Below are 27,962 nucleotides of genomic sequence, written 5' to 3' on the forward strand. Positions count from 1 at the left end.
CTCTCATTGGACAGGATCCTCTTTCTTTGACCTTTTGCACGCCTTCCCTCGCCTTTCATATGCTAATTCTGGACAGACCCGAGGAGGAAACGTGCTGGAGCTGAGTGGAGGAGGACAAAGACTCTCTCTCTTATTCTCTGCCTTCTTTCCACGCTATATCTTCTCTTTTCTTGCCTCTTCCCCTCTCAAGCAACTTGACAGACTTTGGCATGAAAGGAAGTGAGTGCTTAGTGGATGGGAAAGGTGGGGATAGCCTTCTCACTGTGACCCACACCACCTGTGAGGATCAAGTGTGCTGTAGTGATCCTTGGTTATGTGTATGTGGAGTTTTATTCTGAGTGGCCCTTGTAGCATGTATTGAAGATTGGTAATCGTTTGAGCCACGCCGCTTGTTGTGCTATAACACAGACAGTCAGTTGAGGAGAGATTTGTTGCTTTTCCAGAGCAGCTAGTGGAATTGTCATACAAGCACTATATTTCCCCTCATCTCTCTCAGCTATTTTAACTCAATCTCCTTCCAACCAGTAAAAGTACTGTCTCTGGCTAGGTAAAAGGATACTAATATAGTTACCACAACCCTCCCCTAACATAATACTTCAGTGCACCACTCTTAAGCATGACGTGGTTTCAAGGCTCTTTTGGCTCTGTTATGGGAAGGGGGCATGTTATCTGTAGGAAATGTAATTTTTGTCCTCATTGAAATCGTTCATTATTGAGCGCGGTTATCTAAATGTTTTTGTTGCTGTTGGTTCAGAGCCAGTCAGGATTGCGTTACCCTCTCTCTCTCTCTCTCTCTCTCATGTCTCTATGTCTGTCTCTCTCTCATCTCGACAAGCCTTCAGCAGTCTCTTAAGGGAAAATAGAAAAAGGGGGATTTTTCTCTACCCTCTTTTCTCCGTCCCGTTCTCAGGCTTTCCTGCCTATTTTGCATCAGCCATCCCGTACAGGATATTAGCCATGGAAAAACATGGGTCTGGGTATTTCATTTAGAATAATGTGTTTATTCTTCTCATTTCAAAGTGGAAGTGTGTGTGTGAGGGGTGGGGGTTTCAGTGGGTGGGGAAAGAACAATCAGTGCCGTGTGTTTGAGTATTTTTTCTGTTTGATCTAAGGTCCTGTGGGCTTTGGGGGTGGTAGAGATTCTCAGGTTTAGGTCAGATAAAATGAGCTGATGAAAAATATGAGGCCTCTCTGTGTACCACTGATTGTTTTCTCTATACGTCTCTGTTGGTGTGTCAGTCTCATGTTCTTTGTTGCTTTTTGTCACATCTTTCATCATTGGATGCCCTCTTTAGCTCAGTTAAGGAGCATGGTGGTCAAGTATAAGGAGTGACTTTTCCGAAAGTGATTGGGCAATTTGAATGCACAGAGAAACTCCTTGCTCGCAGATACAGTAGAACTTTTAACTTTATTGCTGTACATTTCTGCTAATGGTTGTATTTCTGCATATTGATTTATACTAGAAGCTGTAGTTACCTTTCAGGCTGTGACATGGTTTGTCCTCTATAATTTTTTGATGCATTCAATGTGAAAGACACTTGCTCAGCTCTTCAGGTCCATGCGAGTCACTCAAAGTCTTCATCCTACATATTCAACAAAGTATTCAGCAGTATTTTATTTTAGAAAGGTTTGTCCCTCCTGTACTTACCCACAAAACAATGCATGGTACAAAAGGTTATATGCCACATTCTATCGATTGCTCTCAGAAGTATTTTCCGAGCCGTGAAAGCTGGCATGGTAAAAACATAACCATGAAATATATGCCCAACTGCATCATTCAAACAGAAGTTAAACAACAATTTCTGAGCTCAGAGGAAAAAAAAAAAAAAAGTTGATGAATGACTAAGTCTCTCCAGGTTTGAGAAAAGACACCCCACAATAGCACAAGACGTCTCATGACAAATGATACATTCTTTTCCCTGTTGGCCAAAGACAAAGGCAAGGATTGAAAAGGCAGAGAGCCCAGTCACAAGATGTGCACATTAATAGACCTTAAGGAAAGATGGAATAATAAGAAGGAAGTGATACTGTATTTTTTCAGAAATCATTAGAATATGCATGCAAAATTAACTGCACTTTCTTCTTGGTTTATATGTTTATGATTTGTATCTCTGTCAGCATATCGATGTATATCGCAGGTGTGTAACATGATTGGCTTGCGATATTCCTGAAGGCAATAGTATCATCTAGATAGCAAAGCCATTGGCAAGTTTCATTGGGGAATATGTGGCTAATTAATTATGCATTACTTGTGGACTTGAATAAACTGTGTAATGAGAGATGAAATGAAGGAACTTTGTTGGAAATTGTTGTTATCTTTGGAAAGTGTGGTCAACAGTTTGTCTGTGTGGGAAGTGCCTGCTAAACAGTGCTGCTCTAGGGTGTATTTCTGATAAAATTGCAAATAACTTTTGAATGAATAGTCGTGTCCCGTTTTAATGGCATGATTAGAAGAAAAGTTGTAAAGAATAAAAAGGAGAGAAGATATTTTCTTTTCCTCTGTGTCTGATCTTAAACAGTCATACAAGCATGTGTCTCTACAACTCCCTGAGGAGAATTCAGCCAACATTATCCCCCTCAAACCATACCTCTTTTTCTGGCCTGGCACCAGCTGTGGAATAATCTTTAATTATTTGCTTTTAAAAAGAGAGGGAAAAAAAACAAGACTCCCCTCTTTCTGTGACAGTAAAGAAGAAGAGCAGAGCAGGAGCTGGAATGTTCTTGTATATGAAATTGTAGGTATTAACAGGGCTAGTTTTTGTCAGCGGTTTTAGTGATGTATCAGCTCTCTGCACCTAGACTAAATAAAGAGGAGAGTTTTGCCTTGTTTCATCCTAACAAAGATGAGCAGATATACAAAGGCTTTGGAGGAACTGCTAAAAAAGCAAAGTATTTTGAAGAATGGACGTCTTCCTTAACATAATACCTAAACATGTGTCACAATGTGGTGATGGATGGTCTGCTCATCTGTTTGGTTTGTTGGAGACTCTTATCCATTTGGAATATTCTTAAATGAAAGGCAGGCATTTTCTAAGATACCACAGTCTTTGGTGATTCCTTGTTACTTTCATATATACAGTTTTAAAAATAAATACAATATGTGTTTGGAAGAGGCTTTGCTTTGCAGTGATCACAATATGTGCACTTTTGTTTATTTAAGGGTAGAAAAGTGACGATGCTGACTCTCGACCTTGGCTTCCTTGTCATTGGCCTCCACAACCCCATAGTTGTCACATAAAGAGCTATAAGCACTCATAATTACACACATATAGAGAAAAAAAAACATACAATTGTTTTAAGAATGTTTGATATGTTTTATATGGTTATTTCCTACAGTGAGCAGTAAGGTAATGGATCTTTTATATCTCAGTTCCCTCTCTACAGGCTGGCCCTAGATCTGCGAGACATGGTGTTTATTTGATAAAGGAATATTGTGGCGTTAATCTAAAACCATGCTTATTATATCTGACAGTTGTTTGTTTGTAGTGAAATCCAATTAAAATGTACACTTTTCAACTTCATTGCTCTTTTTTTGCTCCTTCTCCTCCCTCTATTCTCCTTGTACCCTCCTACAGTAACCAGAAAAAGAGCCTATGATGGCTTAAATAACAACTGTGCTTTCCTTGTGGTTTTTGTGAGAAGAGGGCAAACTCACAACAGCTGTCAGAAAAAGGGGGTTTGTTTAAAAAGCAAATGGCTTTGGTCTAAAGTTCATTTGGAGACCTCTCTAATTAAATAGAGAGCCGAAAGCTTAAGTTAATTAGTAATTCCCTGGGTCCAGAAATTAGACCTGTCACGAGTGTTCAAGCTCTTGGACAGCCAAAAGGTATTGTGTGTTTTTTCGATATATACCCTGTTTGCTCCCATCTCTGTGTGTTTAAATGTGTGTTAATTTGTGCTTCTCTTAAAGTAAGGTAAGCACATTTTTCCTGTTGAAATGCTAAAGACATTAATGGTCTTTTTGTGGCGTGTCAAAGAAGTGCTCAGGAGATATTTAAGTGAGGGGTACATAGTTTGTGGCGTCAGTCAGGATACCTGCCCTATGATTATGTTTATGAAGATAATGACAGGGCCAGGGTCCCGCCGTGTTCCTCCTTTAGAAAACAGCGGGGGTTTGAACTTTAAACTTTATTGTTACCCCTGGAAAAGAACTGTAAGATTTAGTCGACATGTCTAAGAAATGTCTGTACAATTAGCAAGGTGTCTTTATCCTTCTCTTCTCTTCTCTTCTCTTCTCTTCTCTTCTCTTCTCTTCTCTTCTCTTCTCTTCTCTTCTCTTCTCTTCTCTTCTCTTCTCTTCTCTTCTCTTCTCTTCTCTTCTCCATTGTAATTGGCCTTGATAAGCACAGGTTAGGCAAACATAAATCAGCCAACTTTGACACAGCGGAGAGACAAGGTGTCCCTACCTGTTCAGGCCATAATTGAGTAATGACAAGTATTTTAGACGCAAGTAAGCACACAGCTGCTGAAAAATCCACTCACTTAAACAGTGTGTCCCATGTTATAACTTAGCTGTACCGCCAACATGGTTATTTGTCACTCGATACTGATCAACATCTTTCACCAAATAGGGGAACATTTGTGACATTTTTTTTTTCCTTAAAAGGAATTTGGCAACAAGTAGCGGGAGTTGCTACGCAAGTTTGTAATGCTTAATAATAGCCTTCAGAGTATCAGTAGGACCCGCTGCTCTTGCGAAACAAATTTCGAAGCTGGAAAATTACTTAACGTTTTTTAATATCAGACCGTTGTGCCAAGTATATAAAGAATAAGTCATATATATGCTATTTTGAGTCCTAAAATAAGTCCCACACACACAAGTTGTTTCACAAGCTTCACACTTATCATAGCATGAAATAAGCAGAGAATCTGAGGCTCATGCTAGTTGATGCAGTATAACCAGTCGTTTATATTTGCCAGGTGGATATGAAATGCCTGCGTCAGAGACTGCTCTCTGTGTCTGTCTGTTAGTGTGTGCACACTATCCTTGACTGACGTGGACAGTGTTTGCTTAACCTCTTCTGCGCTGCAACGCCGCAGCCTTGTCAATTAAAGTGTGTGTGTGTGTGTGTGTGAGAGAGAGAGAAAGAGTTTAGCAATGGCAGCTTTCATTTTTCATGTTCTTAACAGTGTTTTTTCTAAACAAACCTGCTGAGAGGCAGAGTGAGAGATAGAGAGGGGTCTGAATCAACACAAATGAGTGATATTTGTAATTTTTCCTGCACTGGCATGTAATTGTATACACACACCCCAAGTGAAAACATCTATTTTAGAGATTTTTTTTTTCTGGCTTTGTATTTAGCAGGATTATTAATTTCACTTGGCAAATAATCCCACCCTGCCACCGCGTTCGACTTTATGTGTTATTGCGGAGATGAGGTGTGTGTGTGTGTGTGTGGTCTCATGCTTTTGCTTCATCCAAAAGATAAGGCTGTGATTTATGTAACAGCTAAGCCCTCTCATATTGTGTACGTTGTACCTTGCAAGAGCATGATGAGCAGGCTAGATTAATATTTATTTAGCACAGGCAAATCAAGGATTAAGCAGTCATCATTTTAGCTCTAATCCATGTCTCTGGTGAGATGCAGAGACAAATAGAAGCAGATTACTAAACACATAACGCCACAACACAACAATTAGTTGGCGGCTTGCTTTCCTCAACAGTTCAGAGAAAAAGAGGACATTAGATGTGCGAAAAACACACACACAAGTTGTGTTTTGTTCACTCATCTCTTGCTTTCATAAACTATTGTTGCCACTGTTTGTATACCTCTCCCTGACTGAAAAGTTCTCATTCTCACCATCCCTCTGTCCTCAGAAGAATCCCTCATTGAAATTAGCGGCGGTTTGTCTGATTCACTCATCTGACGTAAATGTGTCTCATGATCTTTCCACTGTCCGAACACACATGCACACACCCGCACACTCAGATTCACACACAAACACACACAGACTGACACACATGCATGAGCAATGAATACTTCTTTCTTAGCTCTGACCACGTGGGAGAGGGACAGCTTGCTTAAACTGTGTGAGTCTGTGTGTCTGTGAGTGTGTATGTATTACAAATTACTGTGGAGTCTGTAAATAAAATTACATTCTTTGCTAATTGAGTTAAACTGCTGTTCTGGAGATGCGGCAAAAAAAGATGAAAGCTGCCTGTGTATTTTTTTCCCTTCAGTTTGTATGTTGCAAAGCTCCGTTTGTGCAAATACATGTGTGTGTATGTAGAGTGGTAATCTAGTTTGTACTTAGCACTCTCAGGTGCTAAACTATCAGGGATACTGTGTGTGTGTGTGTGTGTGTGTGTACCTGTTAGCCGAAATTTATGCAAAGTGTCCAACTTCGCCTTGCAAAGCAGATGATCAGGGGCTGGACTTAAAAAGCAGGGTGTGTGTTGTCTGTAGGGGGGCACCCCTCACATCGATAGGAGCAACAAGGAACAGCGAAGGGGCCAAAAAGAGCATTAGAGAGCTGCTGCTGTGCGGTAGAGGGGTGATAAGGCAGGGGTCCAAACCAGATGTTAGAGTGATTGAGAGAAAATAAAAAAAGAGATAAATAAAGAGAATGAACAGACAAGTCGTGCTGTGACAGAGAAAGACAGCGAGGAGCATAGAGACAGAGAATGCCATCCTCAGTTCCCCTTTGCCCTCCTTCCTCTCTTTCACCCGGCCACTGAATGTTAATGGCTTTTCTGCCCTCCCTCCCCTTATCAAACCCCCCCACCCAACATGCACACACATATATCCCTCCCCATGGACACTGGCGCATTGTTTGCAGCAGTGCTTCTATTCTTTCAAACTTAATTACCTTCTTGCCTTTTGTGGCGTCAGGGGCTGAAAGTTTTGCTCCTTGGCAGTGGAGGTCGTCACACATTCTTCGTCAGTGCATTCCCTTAATCTGGGGGGGTGAAGGTGGAAGGATAGTGGTTTGGGGGGAGGTGTGTGTGGTGCTTGGTTGGGGGGATGAGAGAGAAAAGTGTGAGTGAAAGAGTCCAAAGCGTGGAGCTTCTACCAGCATGCACTCCCTCTGCTTTAGTAACCCTCTGTGCATGTTATACGCACGCGTGCATGGTCGTAATAGTCGGGGCATAGGCTGCCCTTTGTTTGTGCGGTTCATTTCCAATCAACCCTAATTAACTAGAGAGTGTTTCCAGATTGTCGGCAAAAGAAAAATCCCCACTTTTTTTCACTCCTCTCAGTCTTTGCTGTTTTGAGTTTGAGCAAGGGGAGGGAAAAAAAAAGTGGAGGCATTAGCTATGTAGATTGGCTTTGTCTTTGATGCTGGAAAAATCTTTAGCTAGGGCAGTGAGTGGTGACTGCGTCCCAGCAGTGTCTGACTGTTTATTTTCATGTTTCAGTCTGAGTTTAGCACAAAGTTTAGCCCTTTCAAAGGCTTCTGGATACTGGACTGTGTAAGCCCCGAACTCCATTTGTAAGAATGTTAAATCCTGTCAAAGTTGTCTTTAATCCATTAAACTTTGTCTATATAGCTGTACAAGGAGCACATATATACCAGGATACTCATCTTACACAAGTGTCCTAATGAAAAACTCAGTGGAAATTAATTTAACTGGGCTCCAAACTGAATAAGAACTCTGAAAAAGGGGTTGCATCTGAGGAGAGACAATATATAGTTTTCACTTCATTCCAGTTGAAATAAGGACAGAGGCTGTTGTAATCTGATCCAAAATCAGGTTTTAGGACCCATGGCTCATTGCTTTAGAGGAAAAATATTCAGCATTGCCCGTGGGTTCAGCATTTCTTCTCATCTAGCCATCAAGTTTGCATACGTTTGCATACTACTCTGTACAACTTTGTACAACTCTCTAATCTCATTTGTTGCTTCTCCTTTTTTTTTTTTTAACCACTGTCACCCTGTTGTTTTTTGTTTTTTTGAGAGGGGGGTTGTCTCTCTTTGTCTAACAATGAAATATCAGGCATGAGCCTGAGGGGAGTTAGGTGTAATGTTACCTGAGCAACGTATGAGACCAATTTACTTGTCATCAACCTGGGGGATATAGAAGCTGCATACCTGCTCTCACAAAAAAAGGCCTCTTCTGTCTTCTAGATTTCTCCTTTTTACCCCATCCTCTAAATCTTCTCTTACTTAATTTGCCTCCTTCTACAATCCAAGATCATTGATCATGTCCAGGATAATTTTGATTTGCTAGAAGACATTATACCAGTGTGTGTCATTTGTACAACAAGGGTTGTGTGTTAAATGTAGAGGTACTTAAGGTGTCTGGGATGTGACTTGCAATAATGATAAGGTGTCCTTTAATAATGAAGGCCTTTACTCACAAGGGAGACACAAGGAAGAGGACTTCCAGACAGAAATGGGTGTGTGTGTGTTTTCTTTGTTTTTTTCTTTTTTGGGGGGGGGGGGCACTGTTGAGATCTACTGAATCTTGTGTCTAATATTACACCTCCAGGCAACAAACTGAGGCTGCATTAAAACCTTTTGTGAGCATAAGAAGTATAGAAGACAAAAAACAGTTAGTCACACAAAACCCTCCCCTTCATCCTTTTGCAATTATTTTCCCTCTGTCCTTTCTTTTAAGACTTTAAACAGAGAGCATTAGGTCCTCCTTTGTGATTATGTGCACATGTGCATATGTGTTTGTGCTCGCACACATCAGCACTCTTTGATGGCAGTCGAAGCTCCTCTTGCATTGTGAGGAAGGAGATAATTCACCTCCTCCTTCATCCTTTTTGTTTTTCATCCCTCCATTTCTGCATGGCAACAAATAAACAGGTCTAATTAGACCAGAGCGGACCTATTCATGGCACTGACAGTGGGAGATGGATGCAGGGGCTTTCACACCGTCCTTCCTCTTTGTCTTTGGCTAACGCTTGGTGACATTTTGATAGAAGATTTGGTATTAGACTGAGAGGCCACATGCTGGGAGGGAGCTGACTTTCTAGAAGACCTCAAGAAATGGACATATAGCTATAGTTTCACGCTGTCTCTGACTTTGTTGTTTGACTTTCCTAGCTCTCGTGGGTCACCTTAAAGATTCAAACTGTCTGTGCCTTTGATGTTATCAGTTATAAAATGAACTCACTTGTTACCCCAAATCAGTTTGACAAGACAAAACATAAAAACCCTTTGTGATGTGGTTGCCTGCGTTCTCAAAGCATAGATGTGCTTAATTCCAGTGTTTACGAATGCTGTAAACTCTCACCACACTATTAAAAGCGCTTGCTGCCTTGGCATTAAATGTCAGACAGTTAGCGATGAAGAATGTGAACCCAGCAGATCCTTGTGTAAGCAAAGACAGCAGTGTGGCGACAATGCAATTACAGGTTTTGTCATATAAGAGGCTGCAACTCCGGCTAATGCGTGATAGCTTGACAAGAGGACAAAAATAAGAGGAGACTTTGACATCACCACCTGCTCAGTAGCTCAGGTCCAAATTGTTTACATGTTGTTGTAACACTTCATGTAGTTGCCTCTTTGGTAGCTTTAAAATAACTTGTATGTCATTGTAGTGTGGTCTGTTAATTCTTAAGTTGTCTTTCTCACTTCTGTAAGACACATTACACAACTTCCTATCGAAATGGAAGCATGTTGTGATTAATCTGAGTCTGATAGAAAGCAGAAAAGTTGTAAAAATTGGGAAAAACAGAGAATTCCTCTCCTACTGACTGCCTCACTGTCTCTCAGTGAGCTACTGAAAAGCAGATGGAAAGATAGTGGAAAGAGAGCAAAGGGGTGGAAGAGAGAAAAACAAAAGGCTAAGGAGTCTCGTAGCCCTTTCAACCATCAGAACTAGCAGTGTCCAAAGCAAGCATTCCTGGGCTATTATTTGCCTCTCACGGGATCTGATCTGCCACTTTAATTACCTTAATGTTATGTGTGTCTGTCTGTGTGCTTTTGTGTGCGTGTGTGTCAGCCTCTGTCCGTGTGCATATGTGTGAAAGCAAGGGGACATGCTTAATTAAAAAACAGAGGTAGGAGCGGCTCAGGCCATCTCTTTTGTTCTCCTGTTTAAAAAAAGGGAACTGTTTCCGCGGTGTGGAAAAACCTGAGCTTCATTGTTAGTTTCTCTCTATGTATCTGTCTGTCTTTTGCTCTCTTACAAATGAAAGTAGTCTGGTTGGTTAGCAGAGCGAAGGAAGCCAGTGGGGGAGAGAAAAAGGAATGTTTCTTGGCTAGTAGTAATATGATCTGCCTTGAAAGAAGGAGAAGTGGGCACTACAGCTGTGAAAGGTGTGAAAGCATGGAGATGGAAGAAAACAAAAATAATCTAGGACAGAACTGATAACAGGCTGTTCTTATATAAATCTTTGGGTCTAAGGGTCTGCTTATCCAATATATTATCACTTTTCCAGCCAGCTATTTTTCATTAGAACATGTTGAATTGGTCAAATGACTCTGAAAATGTCAGGGTGCTTGCATCATGTTCGATTATCTTATCTCAATGTATTGGTAAATTACTGAGTAACACAGATGTTCACTGCACTTAATCTTTGTTCATACACACTGTAAACTATTCTTGTACCTAGGGTACCTTGCAGTTTGTGTCGATGGGCACTTTTGCTGAATGTGTATTCTGTATCTATGTAGTTGAAAAAGCTTTTTTTTAATCATGGCATTTAGTAAAGAAACTACATGAGTATATCCAGCTGTAAGCAAAAATGTTAATGTAATGTAATTAACAGCAGCATTCATCACAACATGTTGCTCTGTCAGTTTTCTGTTGGTGGCAAAAGTAATGGGTTCAGTTAGAGTCATAGGCAACTAAATAATAGACAGTTATGTTATTGTTGGCGGGCGGCACACATGTAAACAGCTGCTAACCTGTAGCATTAGGGGGGCTGATTTGCCAGTGCCAAGTGCTTAACACATTGGCTTAACCATAAGACATAATTCTATTCTTAAAGAGATGCATAATTCATAAACCACAGTGTTTTATGTCCAAGCTACATTTCAAATGGGGGTTGCTCCCCAATGATATAAGCAGTGGAATGACACCACTGACAAGTAGTAAATCCTGTCGTATCTGTCGCATTAGTCCTCAAATGCACTGCTTCTGAGGAGCTTTACCCACAATCACATTTTAACACAAGCCTTTAGAAGACGGACACTGGAGGAAAATATGAAGGTTATGTATGTTGAACTGCAGAAGGAAGCACAATATTCTGCTTTGGTATGATGTAAATGTATTTATAATAATACTTTATAATAAAAAGCTGACTGAGCTGAAATTCAAGTGAATGTTATTTTATCAAGCCAGCAACTAAGCTTATTTGTTTTTCTTTTTTTAATCCTGTCACAGTCAATAATGTTGAAAATTAAGACATACATTCGTGCAGAAACTCTTGTGTGCGTTTTGTTACCACACATTCTTGTGGCTGTTTCATCGCCTTGATTCTTTATTATGTAGGGCTAATTATTGCTAATGTTTTTTCCAATTTCAGTTGAAGTTAACATGAAAGCAAGTGTGTTTGCATACAGAGCTGTGTGCTGTAGAGGAACACAGCTGTTATCCCCAGATTAAAACTCTGTTTTGTTTTTTTTCTTTTAAATCTCAATGGTTTGATGCTTTAGAAGCCCACTAAAGATACTTAATGTTACTGGAGTCGTAATGTTTCAGGTATGATACACTCTGTCTTCCATAATTTGATTATTGTGAAAACTATTTTCTCTAGAACGATGATTTATCCTCGCTCTGATTGAGAGTAAGTGCTTATATTTAGGAGAATATTTTGTCATGCACATGTCTCACTTTTACGTCCTGTCTCATGCCACAGCCATGCTGAACTGATAAGCACTAAAATGATTTTTTTCCCTCTTCTGAATTGATCTTTAATCTGATGAACAGAAAGATGCACAGTGAGACACAGAAATGAAAAAAAAATGTTTCTTTCTTTCTTTTAATCTATCACTAGTCCCATTGAATCATCTCTAGGAAATGTCAGATTAAACCTGATTGTAGCGCGTGCACTCACATGCACCCTCAAAACACACTCCCACCCATGTTTGATTTCATTCCTCACGCTTTTACTGTCCCTCCCACCAGCTTTGTTTAGCCCTGGATTGTTGCGGATTAATCCTCTAATTGCTTTGTAGCTTTGTTGTTAGGGAGAGGCATTGTAGAAAAAGAGGGAGAATTAAGCAGCAGGTGGATTGGGTTAAAGGTTAACATGGCTCTTTAAAGCTTTCCTTTAATGCTAGCTCATTTACACGCAAGCATCTGAAAGGAGCTGGTACTGTATCAAGTGAAACGACCTATGCATGTACAAGTAGTTCTAATTTGCTGCATTTGCTGATCAGGAATGTTTCAGAAGAGTGTGTTTGTGGACTAAGGAGGATTTTTCTGCCATGGGTTTTTGGATGCTGTAGCATTTATGCCTTGTTGTGAAAGGCCAAGAGATTGAAGCAGTGATGGGCAGCCACCCAGGATTGATAACATCTCACTGGTATTCCAAACATCATTCCTCCTGGAAGTTTGTTCTTTCTGTCTTAGTCTTTCTCAGTGTCTCTTGTTTTTTTTTGTTTCTTTCTTACTTTGCCCTGTTGCCTAAAACAACAAATTAATATAAGGAGATGCATTCCTATGTATCACCACTAGAAATGTTACAGATTAGTGTTCTACCTTTTCACATTGTGCAACTGCTGCCACAGAGTTACATAAACTTTCCTTCTGTACAAACAGTGTACGTCATACCTTCAGGTCATTAATTGGTTAATATCTGCTGCCCAATTAGTAACTCCTGACTGGTAAGAACATGCCAAGATTGACAGTAAACAATTGACTGCTTCAGTCTAGATATTTTCTGGGATAACTCCTAATCTTTTCTTCATAATAGTTGTTTGATAAACTTAATTGATCATTCCATGTATACGAATATAAAAGACTAGTTCTGGTCAGCATGAAGTCACAGCCCATTGAAGTAATGACAGTATTAAGAGTGTTGCAAGGAGTTAGTACTGCTTTTCTCCACTTGCAAAAAGTTGCCAATGTGTTAGCTACTTTTATCTTACTTTTGGTGGCAAAAAGCATCATTTGGATTGAAAGAGTTGTGCAGCAGTAATGCCAAAATGTATGCCTCAATCTGCGAAGGACTTAGACAATTAATCTGGACAGCAATAAAGATCAATTTAAAGGCTTTGAGTTGTGATATTTTTTTCTATAGCACTCCAGTTAATATTTAGATGAGAGCCACAAAAGTTACAAAAATCACAAATACAAGCCCTATGGATTCTATTGCCCACGATGCTGACAACCGTTAGAAATTTCTGTTGTATTTAGGTTTACAATGACACAATTACTGTTCAGGTTGAATCTGAGTTTAGAGTACATTGGAAATATTTAGAATACTTAACTCCCGCTCCCGAAAAAACATTAGCAATACTTAGAATACTTGTTTCAAAATGGGGTGTTATATGCCGTTTATTAAACATTTTTTCTTTTTTTTTTCTTATTTGTCTTTCTCCGTAACTCAGGTCCCTGTTGGGCTGGATGCGATGAGATCCATATGTAGTGGTTGTCATGGCAACTTGTGACTCTCCCCCTATGGTATCATCGCGGCAGCAGGAACATGGTGGCCAGAGGTTGGATGCTGCTGCTGCGGACAACTCAGTTGTCTCTATGGAGACCAGTGTCACAAACAGCAACAACGCCAACAAAAACCAATCGTCACCTGCTGCCATTGGAGAGCCGGAGAATGGCCTTGGAGGGCCTGTTGTGAGCCCGCTTAGGTCCACTACTACCCCCACCACTGTCAGTGCAAATTTTGACCCTGTAACTGAGCAGAGTCGGAGAGAAAGCTTTACTACCGGTAACAAAGGGAGTGTTACTGGAACTTTACCAGGAGTAGGAGGAGGAGCAGCTTTGGGTTCGGACTGTTCTGCCCCTGCCACATCACCTGTGGCACCAGCAAAGGAGATCCCCTGCAACGAATGTTCTAATTCCTTCTCCAGTTTACAAAAATATATGGAGCACCACTGCCCCAATGCCCGCCTGCCTACTGCTGGAGGTCACGAGGAGGAAGAGGAGGTTGAAGGGATGATAGAGGAGGAGAGTGACGATGAAGGAGACCGTGATGTGGGTGCTGCAGAAGTGGGGGATATGAACAGTGAGATGGAGATGGAAGAGGACAGTGATGTGGAGAACCTGTGCGGTGAGATCATCTACCAGCCCGATGGCTCTGCCTTCATCCTGGAGGACTCCAAAGAGCAGCGTGGCAACCATGGGGGCCTCTCTGGGGCTCTCCAGTTCAGGGGCCTGATGTCCTCCCAGACCTTCCCCAATGCTCAGGCCAACAGTAGTCAGAGTGGCCTGAGCACAGGGGGGGAGAGGTTGGAGCAGCCCGCTGCACCCATGTCCTTCTACCCCCAGATCATCAACACCTTCCACATCGCCTCATCCCTTGGGGGTAAAACCCTAGTGACCGACCACCCCTCCTTCCCAAATACCTCAGCTGGAGGGCTGGTGGGCGCTGATCCTGTGTTGCACAGTTTCCGTGTCTATGACCTCCGCCACATAAATGACAAAGACTATCTTACGGCGGATGGTGCAGCCAAAAACTCCTGTGTGTCCAAAGATGTCCCAAACAATGTGGACTTGTCCAAGTTTGAGGGCTGTGTGGCCGATGGGCGGCGGAAACCTGTGCTCATGTGTTTCCTGTGCAAGCTGTCTTTTGGCTACAGCCGTTCCTTCGTGACACATGCTGTCCATGACCACCGTATGACCCTGAATGACCAGGAGCAGAAGCTGCTGGGCAACAAGCATGTCTCTGCTATTATCCAGGGTATCGGGAAGGACAAAGAACCTCTTATAAGCTTTCTGGAACCAAAAAAACCCCAAAACTCTGTGCTACCCCACTTCCCCTCACCTGCCAACTTCCTAGGGCCAGATACGGGGCTCCGTGGCTTGTGGAATGCTTTCCACAGTAGTGGAGAGAATGCAGATTCTCTTCAGGCAGGTTTTGCTTTCCTGAAGGGCAGTGCCAGCAGTTCCTCCTCTGACCAAACCCCCAGAACCCTAACCATGCCAAAGGCTGAGACCAACCCAAACCTCGGGGGTGGGGCTGGTGCCCACAGAGCCCCCAGTGGGAGTTCTGCTGCTGCTGCCTCTAGTGGCAGTCTGGAAAGTCGGTACTCCAATAGTGACTGCAAAGGCCAAGTTAGGGACACATGCACTTTGCAACCCAATGGGCCGGACCTGAGCCAGTACCCGTCCATCAAGCGGGAACCCGGTACAGTGGGAGAAGAAAGTCCAGAGCAGGATGAGGACACTTACTCAATTGGTGGTGGAGTTGAGATGGAGGCAGATGAGGAGGAGGAGCAGGCCATGACCATGATGATGACTGGCCAGGGGGCCGACAGCACCAGTAGCAAAGATTTCCCTCTCTTAAACCAAAGTACCCCCCCCCTTTCCAACAGTGTGCTTAAATTGAACAGTGACAGCAAAGGCCCTGCAACCACCTCCTCTTCCTCCCTGCCAGTTTGTGAGAAGCTGGAGATGGAGAAGAGCCGTCTGTCCACTGCCCTGGCAGCTGCCAGAGAGCGGGAGAGCAGCAACGACTCTACCAGTGAAGGCCTGGCAGGACGGGATGGGTCATCGCCATCCTGCAACCCCCTTGACATGATGTTGTTGCGCAGAGATGATGAAAGTCCCGGGCCTTTACATCAACACACAGGAAATCCTAGTACACCTGGAACTCCAGGAACACCTGGCACCCCCGGTCCAGGTGAAGGATCTCCAGGTAGTGGGGTGGAGTGCCCTAAGTGTGACACAGTCTTGGGATCCTCACGGTCTCTGGGAGGGCACATGACAATGATGCATTCACGTAACTCCTGCAAGACACTGAAGTGTCCAAAGTGTAACTGGCACTACAAGTACCAACAGACACTGGACGCTCACATGAAAGAGAAACATCCAGAGTCTGGTGGATCATGTGTCTACTGCCGCACAGGACAGCCTCACCCTCGTTTAGCCAGAGGCGAAAGCTATACTTGTGGATACAAGCCTTTCCGCTGTGAGGTCTGTCCATCCCTTTTCCATCTTTATAGATTTTCAGTTTCCTTGTCTTTCGACATTTATCATTTTTAAAATCAAATTATTGCGTTTGTTTCATTATTTGCTTTTTTTTTTTTCAAAGGGGGGTACTAAAATTGGATACTTAGTTCAACAAATGTAAGCTGATAATAAAAAGCATTATCTCTAAACATAGATATGGCTGTTTGCTTTTGAAACCTTTTTTTTTTTAAGGCTCAGCTATCAGTACAATCATACGACTTTTATATAATGATAGCTTTACTCATTGACAATTCAGCATCAGAGTTTTCTTTTCTAAACTAAAGAAAAGTTGAACATCTATAGTAAGTCATACATCAGATATTACCCACTCTGTTATAGATACATTTATTGCTTATCATGCATGATTGTTATTAATTTGATTGATAATCCTTCTTTTTTAGGTATGCAATTATTCAACTACCACCAAAGGAAACCTTAGCATCCACATGCAGTCAGACAAGCATCTAAACAACGTGCAAACACTCCAGAATGGTGGCAGTGAGGCACAATACAACCACAACCATGCCAATCCAGTGCCCAGTGCCAGCCTTGGTGGAGGTTGTGGTGCACCGTCGCCTTCCAAGCCCAAACAGAAGCCCACTTGGCGCTGTGAGGTAATGAAAGAAACAGAGCATCATTGTAGCACAGCGGTAGCAACATACCAATTAGCTTGTTGCACTGTCTACACAATGAGCCAGTTATTTCCCTGTGCGTCACCATGTCTATTATTTTTCTTAGCCACATCATCTGACCTCTGGTATTTAACAGGATTTCTTATACATCCTAACAATATCTGCAAGCATTGGGAAATCTATTAGACATTTAGCATCTTGACTGTAATACTATTATTGTATGAATAATCTGTTATTCTTTGGATTACAAATGTATATTCTTTTGTTGCTTCTGCTATTATACTTAGTGCCCATTTCAGACATTCTACAGTTGTACAGGACTACCATTATTATTGATTTAAATTCAATTTGAAGAGTAATATAATGTAAATATGATGGTTAAACTAGCAGAGTCTGATATGCTAATGCATGAAATTTTCCTATTCTACGACCATCAGGTGTGCGACTACGAGACCAACGTGGCACGGAACTTACGAATCCATATGACTAGCGAAAAGCACATGCACAACATGATGCTGCTGCAACAGAACATGAAGCAGATCCAACACAGCCTCCATCTGGGACTGGCTCCAGCCGAGGCAGAGCTTTACCAGTACTACCTGGCTCAAAACATGGGTCTCGCAGGAGTAAAACTGGAGAATCCAGCTGGCAGCAGTGGCCCTGACGCCCAGATGATGATTAACCCATTTCAGTTAGATCCTGCAACTGCTGCTGCTCTTGGATCTGGCCTAGGTGAGAGATACTAGATTTGGCACTGAAGTCAAAGATGAGCATGTCTGATTATTTTGACATAGAGAAAAAAGGCGAGGTACTAAAATGTATTATTAGTAGTACTGTTTTTGTTGCTGCCAACCTTGTTATTCATTTTTCTTCTACTCGTTTTTCATGGCTAGTTTTATCTTTTTTTATCTCATAATCTGATGCCATCTCTGTAATATTTTTATCTCTCTGTGTTTCCTTTGTTACTCTTCATTTTTCACTGTGCCCTCTCACCTTTTTTTATGCTTTCATCCTTTTTGCCATGGAGCCCTTCCCTTGTCTTTCTCTCTTTTTCTTTCTCTCTTATCTCTGCTCTTATTTGGTCCCTCTGTCATTGTCTCCTTTCTTTGACCCCTCTCACTGATTAAAAAATGATTATGAGATGCCACATGAGAATTATTCGTAATCTTTCATTTGTAATTTTCTTAAGTCAGCTTAATCCCCCCACTACTACCACCACCACCACCACCATCCAAACCTTTACTCACCCTGGAGAGAACACACATCTATACCCACTCATACACACTCTCACAAACAGCAGGAAGCGGATTCCCGTAGGAGGGAGAGAGATTTAACAATGACCCTGCAGTGTTGCACACCCACTCCCTCCTCTAGTGTGGAGGTCACAGCCCAGCTAGCAGATGTACTCCCAGTGAATTACACTGATAACACACAGTTCCCCATAGTGAGCGCAGCTGTACATAGGTTTAAATGGTGTGAGCAGGATATTAATTTAGATTCAAACACTTACACAAATAGACACATGTATGCATAGATTATGAACATGCATGCCCATATGTACTAAACAATAGATATTCATATTGTAGATTTCTACACGCATTTTCTCATCACAGTTTTTAGTTTTTAAACCAGCACTCACTACATCAACAAAAAGAAAAAAAACTTCCAGGAACGAACATGTATTAGTCATCCCCCAATTGGGACAATAATCGTGACATAATGATTCACATTATGTTTAAGCAGCAGTGCATGTTATGATATCTGAAAAGACACGACGAGCTTTGGTAACACGCATAGGGGACAATGACAGGATCAAACGAAGGAATTGATTACATTTGCATGAATGGCAGATCTGTTTTTTGTCCAACAGTGGGCAGAAGAAAAGGACAGCATGTGTAATGCATTGATCAGCTTTTCAAATCTGTGTGTGGATGTGAGAAAAGCCTCGAGCTCTAAAACCGTTGTCCCACCATTGCTGAGAGCAGTAATTAAAGCTACCTGATGAGCGAGTTAGCAAGTTGAAAAGGATGATTGTAATTGATCCTGATTAAATCCTATTAAGGTTTTTTATAGACAAGACTTTGTAAGGAGCCCCAGTCCTCTGTGAGGCTTTATTTTATCAAATCCTTTTGTGTGAGAGAGGCATGCATGGAAGACACTCCTTTTTCCACACTTAATTTAATTTAATAAAAACAGTATTTTGCCTTTCTCTCTATCCTTTATCTTTTCTCTATACATATCTTCCTTTCATTTTCACCACATGTTTGTGTTACTGTCATATTTCATTGTTTTTATTTACTTTTTATCCTGCTGTCTATACTGCCAACCTTCTGCTCAACATATTATCATTTTATGCTTCCCTGTACAAAACATCTAATGATTTTCTAGTTTTTTTTTCTTTTTAATTCAATGTTTATTCTATTCTGAATTCTCACCAGTGTTTTCACTCATTTTGTCCACAGTGAATAGTGACCTTTCAGCAGAGTTGCGTCTTGCCAGTGGTCAACTGATGGCAGATGACTTATCCCTGGTGTCCTCGGGTGGAATGGGGGGCATGTCTTCAGCAGACCCCTCCCTGTCGTCCTTGTCGCCACCTATCAACGATCCCTCACTGCGCCTTTACCAGTGTGCTGTGTGCAACTGCTACTCCTCAGACAGCCTGGAGGCCCTCAACGCCCACGTCAATGCTGAGCGCTCCCTGCCCGAAGAGGAGTGGCGCTGCGTGATGGGTGACGTCTATCAGTGCAAGCTCTGCAGCTACAACACTCAGCTCAAGGCCAACTTTCAGCTGCACTGCAAGACAGATAAGCACATGCAGAAACACCAGCTGGTGGCCCACATCAAGGAAGGAGGCAAGGCCAACCAGTGGAGATTAAAGTGTGTGGCCATTGGCAACCCCGTGCACCTCAAGTGCAATGCCTGTGACTACTACAGCAACAGCGTGGATAAACTGAGACTACATGCCACCAACCAGAGGCATGAGTCTGCCATCCGCCTCTATAAGGTAGAAACACTTTTACCCACACTGCTTTGCAAATATCACTAGTGACAAGTTGTTGTCTAAGCAGAGGCAAAAAAAGAAAACAAAAAAAACCCTCCCAATTATTAAACATCACAAGAAATATATTTATTTTTATATTTTTATTATGTATTTGTCAATCCGACTTCCATGGATATAACAAGAATAGCCGAAAACACTTTTTTTTAAAAGAGGAATTTGACTCATCCTCTTAAATCCAGCATGACACAGATATAAAGTTCCCATGTGAATGAAATGACAAAGATAGAAAAGGTCACAGTGAGAGTACCGAGTATAATTTCCATCCGATATGGTTCCACTTCCTGCTTGTGACCAGCTGACACTACTGTTTCTTTGAATCGTACACTGTTGATATTTGGTATCAAGTTGATGTACAGATGCATGCATTAAGAACTATACAACCAATTTTAATGCAGTGTTGATATTTGTAAGTATTGTGAAAATGGTTTCAGAATTTGTCGGGGAACTATACACGTGAGTGTATGTATATTCTGTCATTAATAGTGCCAGAAGTAAAAAAAAATAGAGTTTTTCCATTTGCCAGGATCACAATACATAAAACTGTTTGTATACATAAACCTGGAATTCCTCTGTTCTTTTTGTGCCACTAGAATAATTTTTAGTGTTACTACACTAGTAACCCATCAGAGAGGTATGCTAACACAAACACTCAGTTACTTAGTTAATTAAAATCTTCGCATTCATCAATAAATAGTTCCTACAAAGAAATTCCAACATGCCCAATATTTGGCATCTTTCTCTCCGCCTATATATTGAGGGTGATTTAGTTTGTTAGACATCTCCTTCAGCTTAATCGGATGCTGTTACATTTCCAAGGCCTTGACCTACAGGACAGGATCAAGTGCATTACATTAATGAGGATTTCTTAACAACTGTATGCAACATTTGGCAGTGTGTGTGTGCATGTGTGTGTTTGTGTATTGCATGCCTTAAATGTAGAGACAAAAGCAGTAAGAGGATGTATGAAAAAGAAGGTTATATTTAGGATTTTATGCAGTGTATATAAAACTTTTGTACAATAACAATAAGCTATCACCATAATTATTATTATTATTACTTTTTTTCAGGTGTTTTTTAATTATAAAGATTCAAGTTAATCTTAAGATCTGAATCTCCTTTATAAATGTACTCCACTGATCCATCAGACCTTAGTCAACATATTTTTTGTGAATGGAACATGTTTTTTTGTCTTTAGAATTAATTTATTTGAAAATCTCTGACTATTTTTTACTTACAGTTTCAGGTCTTAACTGGATTAAGCTAATTGGCATTCTTAGTTAGGGTTATCTAAAACAGTCTGAGCTGTCTTCAACAGGATGTTCATATTAACACAGGATTGTCCAATGGTCTCGCAAAGGCTGAACTTAGCATAAGAGGAATTGGAGATGTCACTGCTCAAGGGAAATTTATAAATTCTCAGAAAACGTGCAGCTTACACATTGGACTGTATTACATGAGGTCCTAGCATATTGGATCAGCATGATTAGTTGACACAAATCGGGATCTCTTTATTGTCAGAGAAAGGCTTGAGTTTAGGTCTGCGTGTCCTTGTGTCTACACACACACATGCATTTCAGAGTGCTGAGCCACTTTTGGTTGCCTTTTCAAGTTGATTTAATGTGCCGCAATTGGCAGGTAGGTTACCAAGGTTGCGCTAAAAGTTGGCAGGCATGTAATCATGCAAAAAGCTATTAACATCAGTTGTGATTAAATGTGCAAACTCAAGAAACACTATCAACTTTACAGAAATGTAACCAAGACGCTTGTCTGACCAAATTTATAATTGTGTTCCTATTTGTTTTCCAGGAAAGCCAAATAAGACGTATTTTTATTTGCACACAATCAGCAATTTAGCCAAGGCAAGTGAGGGTCATCCCAATGCCCCCTGAGTGCCCCTAAGCACCCCTTTACCTCATCTACCCACCCACCTACTCCAGAGGCCTCAACAAATCTGTTTCACAGATGACGATTTTAATGCCTCTGGCATAAATTCCACTATTTTACCCTTGGACATGTGGTGGTAAAACAGAGTGAGAGGGGAAGACAAAGCATAGATGGAGCAGAAAGAGCTGCAAGAGTAAAAGCAGAGAAAAAAGTAATTTCTTTATTTGACCAGAAAAACACCTCTCCTTTTATGTATTGGCAGAGGTGAAAAGCCCATGGGGATAGAGGTAGCTTTGCCGGGCGCATAAAAGATCCGAGTGTTGACGACTTTACCATCTGGCTTTTTGGAAACAGAGAATATCTTTATGGCATGGGAAACCATTTGAAGATACAAACAAAAAGCATATTCAGGCGATTTTATGGCTGCTTTGTAGCAGCAATGGAGTACTTCTGAAGGGAATTGAGAGTTTTTTCCAGACTTTGAAACGGCTAAAGGGAAATGACATTAGCAGCTCATGGACATCGAGTCATCTGGTGTCCAGGGCACAGCAGGTGGTGCAGGAAGTCACTGGCCTTACATGGAAAAAGCGGAGGTTACACCTCGCTGCGTATAGGAGAGGAAATGTGGGAAATCTGATTGGTCTTGGTTCATGAGAACACAGTCACTATTTTTGTATTTTTATACGATATCTCACATGATTCAGATTTTAGCTGGAAACAAAGGGCGTGTGTAGAATCTCACTTCTGTGGAATTGTCATGGCTGTAAAATGCAGTTCTTTATCCATCTGAAAAAGTTATTAATGACAAAATGGAAGATGTTCTGACATGGAGTGTGTGCTAGCAGCCTGTGAGGTAAGCTCTGCATTAAACGGTGTTGTAGCGTAGCGTGTCCATAGCTGGCCTGGCTTGTGTTTAGCTAAGCATCCAATATGATGATGTATGGCTCCGTTATGATTTTTAATAACAAACACTGGCCTTAATACACATTGAGTTGGTAGTAAATCTGTCAGTGCCATTCACAAGTGCCGTCTGGCTACGTAAGGGGTTTAGTTTGTAGTGCACATGTGTGTTTGTATGCATATGTCCCTGCAGAGCTTTGAGGTTGAGATCTGGGTTGTGCTTGCCCCTGGGTCATTAAGAGTTTAGAATGTTCATGGTCAATGTGGCATAGTCAAGGACCACACACACATGTACGCACAGTGTTTGTCTCAGAGACCATGGCACCTGTTGCTCAGATGGCTGTCCATATAAATCTTAAACTGTCCTCAACCACTGCCAGTCTGTCCAACTTTCCATCATAATTCGAGCGGAAATGGACATCCGGGGTCCTCTGCACTTTTCCACTTCACTGTTTTGCTTTTCATCACTTTTCCCCTTCCTTTGCTTTCCTTGCAATCTTTGAACTAAGATCCTTGGGTACATAAAATGCTTTATACTTTTTATGACAGAAATCAAGAGAAAGAATACATTTAGATGGAACATACAGTGGACTAAAACAGATATTGAAAGAGTCTCTTTCTCACCGTTTCACTCTCTTTCACCATCCCTAACTTACCCATCCTCTTTGTATAGTCTCCGACTTTCTTTCTTTCAGTCTCCCTCCCTCTTTCTGTCTCACCCTGGGGAGCAGCAGATAGGCCATCTCATTACCCATGATCCTCTTGGCAACACCATGGTTTGGAATCACAGGGTGGGGAGAATTAAACAAGGGGAGTGAGGGGGGAGAGATGGAAAGAAAAAATAAAGAAGGAGAAAGGGGGCTGGATTTGTAGATGCATCTTTTCTCTTCTTCATTTTCTTTTTTGTGTTTCTCTTTCTTTGTCTGTTGCCCTCTGAATCAAGATTTTTGTCCTTTAACTCTTCAATCTCTGATTCCCTCTCTCAAATTTAATTCTTTACTATCTCCCTCAAATGGAGATTGCTGTGCTTCTGCATCTGTGACATTAAGTCTACCACTGTGCCTTGGCTAGTAGCAAGGGTCAACCGTGCTCTCTCTCATTTGAAAATCAAATGGCCCTATATATATGCAGCCCAAATTATTGGACTGTCATTTGGACTTGTGTGATGAGGAAATGGACTGGAGATTGACTCCCATAGATTTGCATAAAAAGTCATTGTGCTGGTCCCTGGAATGGAAGAGCCTGGATCTATTTCTGAACCATGGCACCATTTATGACACACACACACACAAGTACATACAGAGGTTTGATACTACATACATTCATAAAGACACATGCACATACATTCGTGGTTATCAAGTTACCATTTTCCACTTGAGTCCATATACGCTTGTTCCAGGCTCAGGCTGTTGATCACAGCGTCCTTGTCTCGCACTCACAGATGGACTTAAAGAGTTGCAATTCTCTTCAAAAGGAATCTTCTCAGGCACTTCACACTAGATGCTACTTGACTGCAAGATATAGATTTTCATCTTCTGTTATAGATATGGACGATGCCACCAAGAGTTCAGCGCTTTTAATCTGAGTAGACAAATGAATTCACTTTTTTTTTGGCAGAAATGCTGTCTGTCTGTCTGTCCCTCTTTTTCTGTCTCTGCAAAGCAAAGAGACGCCGGTTAGTAGATTATTCAAATCGTCTCCTCTTTCACCTGCGTGGAGATTACAATGGAAATCTTTCAGAGGTCTAGGGGCGGGGGACTGGGGGTAACGGCTAATTAAAGCATAAAAGCAGGTGTGTGCATATGTGTGTGTTTGTGAGTGTACGCTGTGGCTTTAGCTTTGTGTTTAAGGGAGAGGTTTGAATGGACGGACGTCCCCACCCTCCCCCTTCTTCCTAATAATCCTCATAGATATTAATAAGAGTTTCGCCCATTCTCCCCAACGCCTTTACCAGATGGTCGGCAGAGCATTTGTGTGTGTGCATGTGTGTGTTGTCTGTGTGCAGTGTCCAGCTTTAGTTGAGCTTTTGGCTGACACTCATATGTGATGTTTAATTACCCCTATAGAGCCAGCCCCCTCGTATCCACTCTACTTTGACTCTCCAACTTATTAGTTCAGGCCTAAAGACTGTGATGTATGTGCCTTTTGTTTTCCTTTTGGAAAGGTGTGTTTTTGTCTGTGTGAGACCGAAAAATACACACTGCTGGTTTTCTCATATTAATAGCCAGATGTGATCCTCTTCATAACTATTCCACCCCTCTCTGTGGGTCATTTGGGCCGTGTCCATGTGCAGGGGACTGTGAAGCAGATCTGGGCTGACAGGTATGGGAACGATAGCAGAAGGGGGCAGGAAGGGTTGTGAAGCCAGTGGAAGAGGGGGGTCAGTGTCTTCAAGACCACCAGAAGGAAGGGGACATTGCAGGGATGCAGGAACAAAGGACCTGGCAGGAGTTTGTCTTTTCTTTTTTCACTATATCCCAACACCCTACCAAATACACACTTTCCCCCCTCCTTCTTACACTCTAATACTTTGTGCTCACACTCTTGTCTCCTGCCTACCATTTCTTAACATACATCCTCCCTATCCATTCTTTTCTCATGGATCTTGATCATCTTGTTGGGACAAACAACATCCTTATAAAAGAGAAAGAAGTAATAATCAAAGGAGGCACTTTGAGCTCAAATATGATCTCTTCGAGCATGTTGTCTCCACTTTTGATGCATTTATTTGATCAGAGCAACTTCAGACACATCACATGGCAGGGAGATCAAGACAAATTATTTTGTGTAAGTTCATTAGATTTACTTTTGAAATCACCTGACATTAAATTTGTGCTTAATTTGTTTGAAAGTAGTCATAAAATCTTTCAATTCAGCATTCTGAAATGTTATATCAGTCTCAGAATTGTATTTAGATAGCAGAATCATGTGTTTCCCCCCTCATGAAGCTATCAGGATATTGATATGGACAAAGTTGAACTGAAATACTCCTCAACGCCCTTCTAAATCAATAATCAATCGATTGGAGGTAATTGTGCTACTCCCTTGGAACGGTCCCAAGTCTCTCTCTTTCTGGCCCTCTCTCTTTCTGTCTCACACTCTCTCTGTCATTATCAGCATGTGGACCAGTATTCGGCATTTCAGCATTCCAGCTGTAATTGATTTTAACCATTAGGTGCTCAGTGAATAGATAAGTAGTGGGAGATATTCGATTATACGGTGAAAGGGAGAGACGGGGATGAAAAGATTGAGAGAAAGAAGGAAGGAGAAGGATATAGGGATGTTGCCAGAGAGCTGTGGAAAGGGGAGCTGACCTGTCCTGCTGTCTATCCTTCTCTACCACTGGCCTTCCATCCTTGCAGCAGCACAATACCTCTGACCTCCTGTGAGTTCAAGCAGCTTAGTTTCTGCAAGGTAATCCCTAATGCTTTGAAATAGACCTGATAGAAAGCCCACTTACTTGTTAAGGATTAATGTGGTATGTGTGGGGGTGACTGGGTCCTAAGTTTTCAGCACTTTTAGTTCAATTAATCCATAGGAATTATCATAATCAACTCTAATTGTGGACTTATACTTGCATTGCAGCGAAGAGTGTACTGTTGAAAAGAATGTCATACTTTGTTAGCAAACAGATGGGAAACTTGCATTTTTATTTATGCATGTATTGCCATTTGATATTGTTTATGTTTTGATGGAACATTTTGCTTGCCAGAACACTATTAAATCTTTCTATAGCTCTTTTGCAAGGGTCATTTTGGCTATTGTGCCATTGCTTCCCCACTGTTGTCTGAAGATAAGAGTCAGATTTCTTTCTTTCTTTTTTCATTTTTCTATCTTTTCCCTTTTTGCCTCACTCTGGCAGGAGTTTAGGTTAGGACATTAGGACTAGGGATAGGGGCAGATGGGGGAGGGGGGACAAAGGCAAACATTTGAGTAATCTTCAAAGAGCCCATTGGTATGTTGAGTGGACGCTGGTATGTGGACTGCGGCTGAGGCTTTTTCAGGGGAAAACAATATCCTTCCTTTAGACGTCTGGGGCCTTGGCAAACACTACCAGCCAGGCGACTCTGCCCACTGCTGCCACCGCTGTCAGCTCACCCCCTCCCCTGGCTCTAGCAGAAAACCGTAGGGTCTTCTGTGTTGTCAGAATAGCTCATCATTCTAGTTTTATGGGGCTAGACTGAACATCCTAGGTTGTGTTGAATGCATGGGTGTCTGAGTTTATCTAACTAGTCAGTAAATGTTCTCTGTTTGTGCTCCATAACACGCAGGCACTACACATTTGAGTTTTTATACAGGTAGATAAAGTAGACAGAGTAGAATTAAATGACTGCCTTCTGTAAAAGGAGAGGATAAAGTGTGCCATCTTGTAGGTCAACTGCAAGGCATTTGTTTCCTGTGGCAATATTCAAAACAGCTTTGCTGAAGAGGTACTTTCATTGTGCTCTCCCTGCCAAAGGTACCACTTCAACATGCGCTTGAATATACTCACATCACAGGGCCACGCAGTGAGCCACAATGCCGCACAGTTTTCTTGGGATAAAGTCTGAAACATTTGATTTTGTTGAAGTTTGTTGAAGTTAATTTTTGGTGCTCAGAAGTGAACTGTATTACATTTTGTGTGGCAGTAAGTGGTATTTATAGTCAGAGATAGGTCGAGGCCAAGCTTGTGGGTCATGTAGTGACCCACCTATCAAAAAAGTATTTGACAGAACACTTATTTAAGTAACACTCTATAAAGAAAGAGGCACACAGGCTGCCATTTTGTGATAGTTTCAAAATGAACTCCCTTTGTCCAGTCATCACCGGCCATTTTCTCACGAGGATCCACCCCGGGGATAATTTCTCCCATTTCTCTGTCATTAGCAGGGCCTGGTATTAGGCTTGTGTTTTGTTCCCTGTACCTTTTGTTTTGTGTTAAGTAAAACCATGCGACAGGGTAGGGGCTAACTAGAAAACAATACTCCCCTTCACAGGCTCAGGAATGTGTAATTAGTGATTTGAACCCGACTACGCTCGTCTAGATTCTTCCATGTCTTTCCCTCTCTTTCCATCTCTTGTTCTTTTGTTCTCTCTGTCAAAGATTCCCCTCACTTCTCATACCTTCTTATCTATCAGTTATTTTATTTCACTGTATGTTTCTGTCGTTGCTTTTGTCTCACACTCTCGAATAGACATTTTTCAACAAGTCTCTTTTACGACCGGAGCAAAGAAAAACAAACTTGACCAAGATTATTGTTCCTCTCTGCACCAGAATACATTTTTTCTTGTCTTCCCTTTCAGTTCTGGTTAAATATAACAACATAAGTGGAGTACAGACTTCTTTGAGGATATAAGCCAATAATTTGAAGGCCCAGATTTTCAGTCTCTTCACTTTTGTTTTTCTTCCTGTCTATCATGGACCTCGTCAATTAGACCTTGCCTTGATTTCCCAGACGATCTTTGTATCTTA

The 27,962-nt window shown here is 41.5% G+C and overlaps 1 protein-coding gene across 3 annotated transcripts in view; it reads left to right on the forward strand.

The window, feature by feature from the left end:
* The window catches only part of zfhx4 (zinc finger homeobox 4), a 90,589-nt gene that overhangs the window by 18,963 nt on the left and 43,664 nt on the right, over nt 1–27,962 (forward strand). For all 3 annotated transcript variants that reach the window (XM_075452639.1, XM_075452638.1, XM_075452640.1), the window contains exons 2-5: nt 13,456–15,997; nt 16,435–16,647; nt 17,103–17,397; nt 19,128–19,669. In XM_075452639.1, the coding sequence (XP_075308754.1) occupies nt 13,502–15,997; nt 16,435–16,647; nt 17,103–17,397; nt 19,128–19,669 (3,546 nt within the window). In that variant the 5' untranslated portion in view covers nt 13,456–13,501. The remainder of the gene's footprint in view (nt 1–13,455; nt 15,998–16,434; nt 16,648–17,102; nt 17,398–19,127; nt 19,670–27,962) is intronic.

The sequence above is a fragment of the Odontesthes bonariensis genome, chromosome 20 (assembly GCF_027942865.1).
Source record: "Odontesthes bonariensis isolate fOdoBon6 chromosome 20, fOdoBon6.hap1, whole genome shotgun sequence".
Classification (NCBI taxonomy): domain Eukaryota; kingdom Metazoa; phylum Chordata; class Actinopteri; order Atheriniformes; family Atherinopsidae; genus Odontesthes; species Odontesthes bonariensis.